General features: G+C 39.1%; 1 protein-coding gene across 1 annotated transcript in view; it reads right to left on the bottom strand.

Moving 5' to 3' along the window:
* The window catches only part of LOC139733234 (nuclear RNA export factor 1-like), a 28,479-nt gene extending 18,876 nt beyond the window's left edge, over positions 1-9,603 (bottom strand). Inside the window, exons 1-6 of the mRNA XM_071644072.1 lie at positions 9,458-9,603; positions 4,762-5,224; positions 3,803-3,977; positions 3,134-3,217; positions 1,875-1,979; positions 613-757 (exon numbers count right to left, since the gene is read on the bottom strand). Coding sequence (XP_071500173.1) covers positions 613-757; positions 1,875-1,979; positions 3,134-3,217; positions 3,803-3,977; positions 4,762-5,224; positions 9,458-9,530 — 1,045 coding nt within the window. The 5' untranslated portion in view covers positions 9,531-9,603. The remainder of the gene's footprint in view (positions 1-612; positions 758-1,874; positions 1,980-3,133; positions 3,218-3,802; positions 3,978-4,761; positions 5,225-9,457) is intronic.
* Between the last annotated feature and the right edge of the window lie 1,713 nt (positions 9,604-11,316).

The following is an 11,316-nucleotide window of genomic DNA, read 5'->3' on the forward strand; positions in this document are numbered from 1 at the left end:
GAACCGCATAGACAATACACGCAGATTCAATAGCATACACACGCGTGGTTTACCAATGAGACTTTTGGTCCATACACATCTTGCGGAGGGTGCGCTCACTGCGGATTTTCCCGACGTGAAAAAAATACATCTAGCTGAAAAATCATGTATTTACTCAAAAATTTCCAATGTAAACATGGTCATATTTTCAGTGGAAACGATGGTTATACTAATCAGCTACCAGTACATATCATTGGCAGTTTCTTGGTGTAACACATTACGGTACCACAATAACTTAAATGATCAATGCTTTTCTCGCTCTTCTTAGTCGCCGATCGGCGACCATGGCACGTCAGGACTAAGGTCGCCGTTCGGCGACCATGGCACGTTAAGAGTTAAGTATGACTTTCATATGAATGTATTGCACTGATTTGAGCACAAGACATAGAATGAGAGTCAATGGACTATTGTATGGGATGAACAGTTTTGGTGGCAACTATCAATATTGCGCAAACAGCAAAGGGCAGACACAGATTCTATAAATGACAAGCAGGAATGTAAAACCAGCTTGTTATATCTAATGCTCCAGTTATCTTGTTAACTATTTCTTTTACAATATTTCCGCAATCTCACCTCCATCGTTGGTGAGGTTGCTCAAATCTAAGGACTTGGAGGAAGGGTCATAGCGCCGACTCATGATTTCTTTCAAAAGAGTCAGCTCTTTCTCGTCAAGGATCGTCTTGAAGTGAGGCTTGCATGGCTTTGACTGAATGATGACCTGTGAAGAAGAGAGAGACAGAAAAAAAAATCAACTGCTTCATTCTACACATCATATCTCACAAGTCAAAGATTTTCTTCATGTATATTCTGGGGATGACAGGAATGTCATTTAACTTTTATTCATATTTACAATTGTATTTTATCATAACCTTGTCTATACCTTGTTAGCATTTAATGGTAAAGCAAACTAGAAATGTTGCTATGGCGACTGATATGAATCAGCTGTATCACATTATCCACCCATACAGTGTAAGTCTGTTAAGATGACAGTTTCATAGGCTTGGTAAAAAATTTGAATTACATGAACTTTGAATTTGAACCAGATTTCTTTTGGATGGCTAAATTGTTTCTGAGAGCAAGTATTCTGAAATTTGAGTATTGTCATTTGACCTCTGACCCTTGCCCTTTGACCCCATGACCAACATCTTTTTTCAAATAATCACTACCTGGTAATATCCAATTTTCATGACAACAATTTTAGATATTTTCAAAACATGTTGAAAATGCCCAATGTTTTAGCAGTATCATTTAAGCTTTGACCCCATTTGCCCAAGTCTTTCCTCACAGAATCATTGTGCAGTAATACATGTATAAACCTAATTTGATGAAGGGTATGCACTGAATAAGTTTCAAGGAGGTGTGGAGAAAATAGTGTGATATCAGCATTAGATAGATTTTTTTTTTAAATATCACTTGACCTTTGACCCTTGACCTTTGATCCATGACACTAAAATTCTCAAGAGTATCACTGTCAGGCATTACATGCATATATATTTTCATCAAGGCAACACAAGGTACCGTATTTCCAAGATATGGAGAAACGGGTGAAATGTTTGAATAGTATTTTTACTTGACCTTTGACCTTTGAACTTAGACCCCATGGCCCAACACTATCCCTAAAGACTCTTTATGTGGTAATACATGCATATGCTAAAGCTCATGAAAATCTGGTTTCAAAGCAGTACAAAGATTATCAGTAGTTCATCAAGAGCAAGAAGTTTACATCTTTACGTCTGATTGGAAACCAAGCTTGACTAGATACAGACCATCCAAATGCATGACATTAAAAGGGGTTAGCAGAGAAACTTCTGCAAGCAAACAAACATGAAAGATACCTTGTAACCTGTTGGTGTTGTTATTCTATGGCTGGCATCTTTCAGAGCTGCACCAGTTGCTAGGTCATCCACGTAGAACACTGCACTTTGTTGATCGTAGGAAAACTAGATGTAGACATGGGACAGTTATGAGGAGATAAACATTACATAATATGCATCTGAACAATAACCTCAACCGCTATAAATGGAATGAATAGCACAACTTCTTATACACATCATTCTACACTATAGTAGCAGCAGCAGTAGGATAAACAGCATTTATAGTGATGAATCTAATTAGAGAAGTGAAACTTATAGATAATCTGTATGACACTTATGTGGTATGATAGAATAAATGGCTCCTATTTTCATCATGTAAGAGCAATAAATTGACTTCACTAGGTCAGAGTGTGACAAAATTATCTGAAAAATCCAATACAAAAGCTACAACATGATAAATGAAAATTGACAAACTTGTTTGGAAATGCCTGATGTTATAGCGCTTTGTAAATTTGGATTAAATTTGTACAGTGCACTCCCGTTACAACGAACACGGTCATAACGAAATTTCGTTATAACGAAGTAAATCTTCTGGTCCCAAAATTATCACCATTAAAATCTATGGTGCAAAATTCGCTTATAACGAACACGGTTATAGCGAAATTTCCGTTATAACGAAGTCTTTTCCGAGCGCCACAGACAAAGAAAAACAAAAGAAATGTGCTCCATTATAACGAAATGTGAATTGCTTTCGAAAATATGTAGCGGACCAAGCATTAATCATAGGGTTTCTGCATGGGTGAACGCTTCACATCACTGTGTGTTCGCTCCTTGTGTCACGCACAGTTTCTGAGGGGAACTTGTGTTTATTATTGTAATACAGTTATCCCATCACATTTCACATAGCTTTCCAGTGTATGATGAGTATTCAGCAAACAGAGTTACGTGGTTTCCTTGTTTTCGTTATGTATTGTATTTGTTCGGTTATAACAAATTTCGTTATAACGAAAGAAAACTGCCGGTCCCGAGCATTTCGTTATAACGGGAGTGCACTGTACATAAGCTCTGCCTCCTGCGGTAATGCATTTCTTTTGATCCATGATCAAATTGACTTAATCAGAAAGACAAACACACAAGATCAACTGGAATGAGAATATCTTTTCGTGTTTTAATTCCCTTGATTCGAATGGTCCAATTGGGTTACCTACTTATCTAAAGGGCAGGCTCCATTATCCATTTTCATACATTCCCTGTACTAAAACTTCTCCTTTCAAACTTACCTCAAGGGGAATGAATGGGACTGAGCAGATGTTTTTGATGGATGTAAGAAGCCACTCTTTATCACTCTTCTTGCCATAGGGGATCTGTTGCACCACAGCAATGCATGAGAAAAATTGTGACAATTAGCAATCATAACAATGCTGTCAACATGAACAATGGCAAAATGGAAAGATATCATCATTATCACACAATGTCGACATTCTAACAGAACTTTAAATGCCATTAATGCAAGCCAAACAATTCCACTTAAATCAAGTTTTATAGTGGGCGGTAGGTGGAGTTTCTCAATTTCCATCCAACTGGTAATAAACCAGAGATCAAATGCAGTAAATAGTATGAATGACTGTCTATATGCCTTCATGTTTTTCACATGCCACAAGTTTGCAGGTCCATTCTTACAAACAATGTGATAGCAAAACAGGTTAAAACAGCGCCATTTTAAACGTTTCAAAGTAAGGTAATCATCAGATAGAGCAAAATAAAACCTTTCTAATGATACATCACTTGCCGCATGACAAGGAATATTCATGGAGTTATGATTCAACATATCCCTTATTGCCTCATTCTTTTCTTCACTTTTTAGCAGGTTCAATCACAAATACATGTATCTCAAATTGACAAGAATGGAGTTGAGTCATTTTGCACTCAAACTCTTCACATATACTCACAGTGATTTTACACCAGGTTTCCTCATCGGAGCGTGGCCCTCTGCCGGAATGTCGGCCCCCTCTCAGGGGAACGCCCAGTCTGGACATGGACCCAGAGCCGCCACCTCCTCGGCCACCCTTGTCACTGTGCGATCTTCTGCTGTCATGCTTTGGTCTGCCACCTCCATAGGGGTTACTGGTTTTATGCAGACATGAAACATAGATGTGTCGTAACAGCTCAGAAAACTTAATTCATTTAATTCATTAATTGATTTAGTCCTAAATTTCTGTCACACTGAACGTCACCAGTACCAAGGATTAACTATTATGTGCCAAACAACATACATGTAGCCAGGGCTGCACACTAACCCATTTTTTCTACTGGTCCGACCTGTCTGTTGGACCGATAGGTACCCAGTTTTTCCATGTTTTACTGGTCCATTTCTGAAAAAGTAACTGGTCTGACAGTGATTTTTACTGGTCAGGAACCATCAGACCAGTGCCAGTGTACAGCATTGATGTACTGTACCATAGCACATAATAACGTCTGCATCAAATTAAGAATATAATTATTCAATCCTCTCCATAAACTCACACTAGACCCAAACAATAAATGCTGCAAATGAGCAAACACCACACTACTTTCCAGAATTTGTAATTACTTTAGGAGGCGCTTTTTTGCAGTCCACAGCAATTATTTGGACTTTGTCACACAAATACCCATATCTGCTATAATACAGTGTACATCTTGTCTTAAATCTTATTTCAAATTTCTGTCAACTTGCTCTACTGATCATAAGCACATACGAATTGGCAACATTTTGAAAGCATTTTGCTGTTGCTCACGAAGTTGGCAAGTATGAAAGTTTTATTGAGTTTAGACATTCTGTAGTTAAAGGGGAGAGAGAGTGTATTCTGTGCAAACCAGCTCATGTCAAATTATCATGGACAAAGAAGGAAGAGCCTAAGTTCCTACTCACAATCTCGAATTTGACTTGGTGTCTTCGCTGTCCTCCATGGAGACATCATCATCATCCAGTCTCGAGCGTGGTGTCGGTCCGTTGTTATCGTCATACCCTCCATCTCTTCCACCACCACCGCTGCTGCCACCCCCTCCTCCTCTCTTCCGCATTTTCCTCCGGCCGCCACCTCCTTTCCACTTGCCACCTCCACCACCGCCACCACCACCACCACCACCTCCAGATCTGTCCATGCTGCCACCACTCATTCCTCCTCCTCCTCCTCCATAATCTCCTCTCCCTCTACCCCTCCCTCTGTTGTAGCCTCCGCCTCCTCGCTCGTTATACCTGTCGTTGTTGTATCTGTCATTGTTGTAGCCCCTATCATTTCGATCACTCCTGCCACGCCCCCTGTCATACCCCCCTCCCCTACCCCCTCCACGCCAATGCCCTTCTGGAGGTCCTCTTGAACGATCATCATGTCCTTAAAAGTAAATTGGAGGAGAAAGAGAGATGACATGATTAGATGTGGAGTCCACTTAGTCTGCTAAAAACTGCTCATTTCAAAAAGACACATTACAGTATCGTACATTGTATATGTGTACTTGTAAGAGAAAAAACAGCATTACAGAAAAGATTTGCGGGAAAAAAAGAAATTCTTGGATGAATTAGGAAAGAGAGGAATATTGATTGTAAATACACAAACTTTTATAACAAATATAGCCATATTACAGTCACAACGAAAGGCAATTTATCTTACACTATACAGCAGCTTAAAAACTGCCCAACAGTGGCCGAAAACTCCCTCCAAAGAAGCTTGTCACATTTCTCCCTGTTGCCATGGTAATATATTACCTTGGGTTCAGTATAGTTTATTTATGTTATACAACACCTATGGCTATTTAGAATGTAGCTATTCAATTGGTCGATTGCCCGTCATGTGACATTTAGTGACAGGTTCTATTGCACGCTCTGGCTGTCTCAGCGTGCAATTTTGGTTTGAACAAAATGTTCCATTGCACGCCCTCTGATGTCACAATAAACAAACATGTGCCGCGCGCACTCAACAATTACAAGCGTACTTTTGTCACTCATTTTTGTTAACAACTACTAGTAGTTCATTTCGCATATGTCCGTACGTAAACAATGTCATGTACATGTACATATACGGTGACTGCGACTGTGAGGACTGAGGCTACTCATTCGTCTTTCACGGAAAATGGTTGCCATTTCTGTGTTAAATTCAAGAATCTGTAAGTATCAAATCTGTTGACAATTGAGGTGTTGTATAAAACAAAAGTGTATGGTCTTTACTCATGCAATGGAACCAGATTTTGCACTCGGTGAAAGATGAGGCGCACTATTCAAATTGGCTTTCCCTTGTAGAATAGAGCGCCTCTATCTTTCACCTCGTGCAAAATCTTGTACCATCGCACTCGTGACCATTCACTATTTGTATACTGTAAAAGTGGAAATTTTCGCGGTGTTGAAATTTTCGCGCATTTCGCGCAATCAGAAACTAGCGCGAAAATAAAAGCACGGGAATATTTTTGCTTGCCATATGTTCCTGTGCATGATGTCTTGATTCCGCGGAATTAAAAACACGCGAAACTCTTCTCACCCAGCCAAGCGCGAAAAATTAACCGCGCGAAAATATCCACTTTTACAGTATTATACAACACCTATTTAGAATGTAGCTATTCGGTTGGTCGATTGCCCATCATGTGACATTTAGTGAAAGGTTCTATTGCACGCTCTGGCTGTCTCAGCATGCAATTTTGTTTCGACCAAAATGTTCTATTGCACGCGCTCTGATGTCACAATAAACAAACATGTGCCGCGCACACTTAACAATTACAAGCGCGCTTACAAGCGCGTACTTTTGTCACTCATTTTTGTAAACAACTTTGTTTCGCATACGTACGTACGTAAGTACACATGTACATACAAGGTGACTGCGACTGTGAGGTTACTCATTCATCTTTCACGGAAAATGGTTGCCATTTATCTGCTAAATTCAAGAATAAGTGAGTACCAAATCTGTTGACGTTCCAGGTGTTGTATAAAACAAATAGTGTACGGTCTTTACTCGTGCAATGGAACCAGATTTCGCACTCGGTGAAAGATGAGGCGCACTATTCAACTCGGCTTCGCCTCGTTGAATAGAGCGCCTCTATCTTTCACCTTGTGCGAAATCTTATGACATTGCACTCGTGACCATTCACTATTTGTATATTAAGGGATTGTACATTGTATGCTCTCATAATTTGTGCATTCATTATTTTGGTTCTGTTATCTCTTTTATACCAAAATCTGTAAAAATACTTAAGTGGCAAAAACTCCCTCCATTACTCTGAGCAGATTGCAAATTTCAGAGTTCAGTTTCAGATTGTGCAGGCAGCCTACACACAGTCGCTCGATAATAGTGAGTTCTAGGATCTTTTGAGCGACAACATGAAAGTCATCATCGATATCAACACTTTCGATCAACTGATTTGATTCAATAATGTAGGCCTACATGAGTGATTGGAAATAAGCTATGATTTTCTGAGATTTTGGTACAATTTTATATGGTTGAGTGGAATTCAAGATATCTAGAATTAACTTGTACTGTAGACAGTGTAGTCAGTACATAGATCTACATGGTTACAAAAATATAGCCAGCCTAAGCGGCTGTCTGATATTTATTTACTTTGTTTTGTTTGACAATTTTGGCGTTTTCAAGAGTGGGACGTAGTTTTAATAGGCACACACAAAGGAAACCGACCATGAATTTCATTTCATGATCATATTTAACGTTAGCTTTACAATTACATAGAATTTAATGCCAACATCTACTAAGACAACCAAAAAGGTCGTATTATGGGTTGGACGACATGGATTGTGTAAATTCTGACATTATTCATTTGTTGTCCAATAGCCTAATAGGGTATAAAGTTAGACAATTCTATTCTAGTAGTTAGTACCTTCTACACCAGCTACAACTGGTTCTGACATTTTTTTCCCCTTCTCTGACAAAGGTATTACAGTACATGGGTCAGCTATCACAATAGACAGAAAGATCCGTCTGTCCGGTGTCCGGAGGACTCTTTTTATATTTTGCCATTAACGCTGTCCTCCGTAGACAGACGGAAGATTGCAGTACCCATTGCTGTGTGGATGTTCTTAACCACTGTCTCTATGAAAAATTGGGTGAGGTACCTCACCCTTCTCGATTGCGTCTAATTCACGGCCCTAGGTCGGCAAATTTAAGCTTGTATAGTGAAATTAGCTTTTTAAGAATGCATTAAACTCACCAGATTAATGAATAATCCAAAATTTTAGAAGAATTTTCAACGTAAAACACAGCCTGTCGCGTCGTCACGTTCAAACTGCAGAAACATACACTATGAATCTATTAGCCAATCACATGCGAGGTAGTTTCTACGTGTTTGTTTTACTGAAACAAGTACCTCGCATGTGATTGGCTTACAGATTCAAAATGGCGACTTAGAGCTTGCGAACGGCGATGTTGCGATATCGATAAAATGTCTGCGTTATAACCGAGTTTATGTGAGTATTTCGATTGCACAATAGAGAAATTTATCCCAAATATTACTGCATAATGTGTCATGTCATGTCAAACTTGTTTGAATGTAAAAAAGCTGTCTGAAATTTGGTTTATCGTAACGTTTGATCTGTGCGCGACTGCTCCACACAGGAGCCGCAATCATTGACTTCGGTCTGTATACGGAGGGGATCCGTGAAGCCAGACGCAGTCTCCGCGGAACATTCCCCGACGGACAGATACAGACCGATCTTTCGGTCAACTATCACAAGGGCTTTTCCCTTTCTTGCTGCTTCCCCCATCAATGGCATTGTCTTTGATTGTATGCAGCAGTCAAACCGCCACATTATTTCTATACTAATTGTATTGTTGTAGATCTAATATGCTGTAACGTTAGACCTGTCCTATGAATTTTTCTCTTTTTGTATCTCATTTTGTAAATTCATGTTTGATTGTATGCGCTGTATATTTTTAATGCTTGGTGCAAAATAAACTAAACCAAAACTAAATAAAAAAAGTAGAAGACCCGATCCCACGTGAAATTGAACAGCTAGTCAACATGAGGCCTGACCAGATGTGGGGTGAAGCCTGTCGTGAAACTTGTGTTACGTTTTTAGACGTTAAATATACAGCGACAAGGTTGTGTGTAGCTGGAACTACGGCATGAAAAAGTCAAAATGGTAACTTTGTTCGTGCGGTCTACATAACTTGGATCAGTTTGGATTGGAAGACATGTCTAAAAAAAAAAAAAAAAAAAAATATCCACTGGCACTGCACTGCCCAACCAAATTATTAAATTAAGTTAGGTTAAATTTAACGTTAGAGTAGATTTAAACTGAACTGTGGTGTATCTTCGTCTTCGAATAAACGAAATGCATGCTGGACTTTTGCTGATGTAATTCCTAAGTTGACATGAACCATCAAACACCTTAATATGTATAACGTTAGACTCTGGACCTCTAACTAAATTTTAGCCTCCTGTGAAATATTTTAGTTTCAGTGCATTGCGCAGGAAGCAGTAGGGCCTACCAATGCAATGACCCAATGTCATAAGCGATAGTCTGCTGCATGTCTTATTGGGCTCATGAACACGATGAACACTGACGAAACTAACTCAAACTGTTGTCTAACGTTAGAGCAAGAAACAACCTCAACTGGCCTCGTACTTACCATAATAACTCCTACCACCTCCTTTAGTTGTGGTTACTTTGAAATCGCCATAACGATTGCCATAATTTGCCATTATGGCGACTTCTTCTCGATCTTTAACTCGACAAAAATCAGAACAAGCCGGCGTTCAGCACAACGAAAGGACTTGCTGGTGTTCCGTGTATATATAGTACGCGGCCGCCGCTTCGCTATGCTACGTAAATGCAGCGTAAAGAATGCTTCGCGCCCAGAGAGTGTAATGCTAGTGTATACGTATTTTGTACGTAGTGAAGCCGCCGTGCATGGAGATTGGATGGGTTCCATTCCCGTACCAAGCCACTTCGGCCTCAGTTAGCAGGGGAAAAAAAAAATCGACATTCGACCATTGCAAGTCAACATTTCGCTTCAACAGAAGTTTGGTGATGCCAGGGAGGTGTCTCCTCATCTGCATGGTGGTGCAATTAAAAGGATTGTTCCTTTTTCATTTTCCCCAGATTTTAGACCATTACTTTTATTCATCTCCATCTTTGTGTTTGCGTGTGTTTGTTGTCATCATTTATATTTCTCTCAGGAATTCGATGCGATGGTCTTAATATTTTCAACCACTCCAACTATAGATCTTGTTTTCTAAATTTCTTATAAAAATTATGTGCATGTATATATTATCATGCTATACGCCTGTTTAATGGGAATAGGGTTCTGATATATAATTTGCTGGTTTTCACGTTCCGCTGATTTGGAATAGTAGGAGGAAAAAGAAAAAACCACATTATCTGGCTCCAATATGTTTTTATTATTATTGCTGTTATTTCAATGCAACTTGAATACTGAGTATTCATGAAAACAGTAGATTCGACAGACCCGTACTTCACTTTCTAACTATCCCTCCGTTACATTATTTCTGGTCCTTCTGGACAAGTAGGCCCAAATTGATTTCGTAATAAGAAAATGTCACAAATCCAATATTATGAACAGGCCTACTTTGAAGTGACGGGCACATAAGACCCAAAACTGAAACCTGCTAGATGGGAAGATCTACTACTGAAAATTATTGCAGGTGCAATATCCGCAAGCGATATCTTATGTCCTCGGGGCCAAACACTGTTTTTTGATTGTCATTCAGTTTACAGACCACTTAAGACCCATAGCATTCACTCAAATAGGCCAATGACCAAACCAAAAAAACTAAAACAAAACAAATAAAGAAATATATTTATACAATCTAGCAGAAACCACCGAAAAAGAAACGCATTTCCTGTCTGATATTTTGGTATATAAATGAGCTGTGAAAAATAATGGCGGCATAATTATTGTCCGTTTGTCATAAAAATGTCGACATTGTCAAAGCTTTATCCAACGTTGTTTAAGATAACCATACCGAAATTACTATGGTCGACGCTGCCGTAGTGTTTGGCCCCAGAGAAACGTATCAGTGTACGTGTACGTATCGGCAAAGTCCAACGACCTTTGAAGATCTCCTCTTCACTGTATACTGTTAATTACATTCATCATTAATTTTTAGACCGTTTATCTATATGGGTGAAACTTCTTTCCTGCAGCTCTGATATAGCAGAAAAGCAGACCGGTAGCTAATCGTTGGATTTTTCTTTTTCCATACAATAGCAAAGTGTTTCCTAACACCAGTGCAGTCCACGAATGTGCATGGGTAACCGAACCCCCCCCCAAAAAAAAACAAAAAACAAAACATCTAAAGTAGTACATTACTGTAAATCATTTTCATGTTTATGCCTTGAATTTCGCCATCACTTTTCTGCGTTCGCTTTGGTTTTCGTTTCGCTATAAGAGTTTTTCATGAGTTTTATATTGATCAGCCTAAACACAAGATCATATTTCTTTACTACTTTTTTTTTCAGACTTCG

Source organism: Diadema antillarum, unplaced genomic scaffold (genome assembly GCF_040938485.1).
Source record: "Diadema antillarum isolate AM-2024a unplaced genomic scaffold, OU_Dant_1.0 seq00000463_RagTag, whole genome shotgun sequence".
NCBI classification, from domain to species: domain Eukaryota; kingdom Metazoa; phylum Echinodermata; class Echinoidea; order Diadematoida; family Diadematidae; genus Diadema; species Diadema antillarum.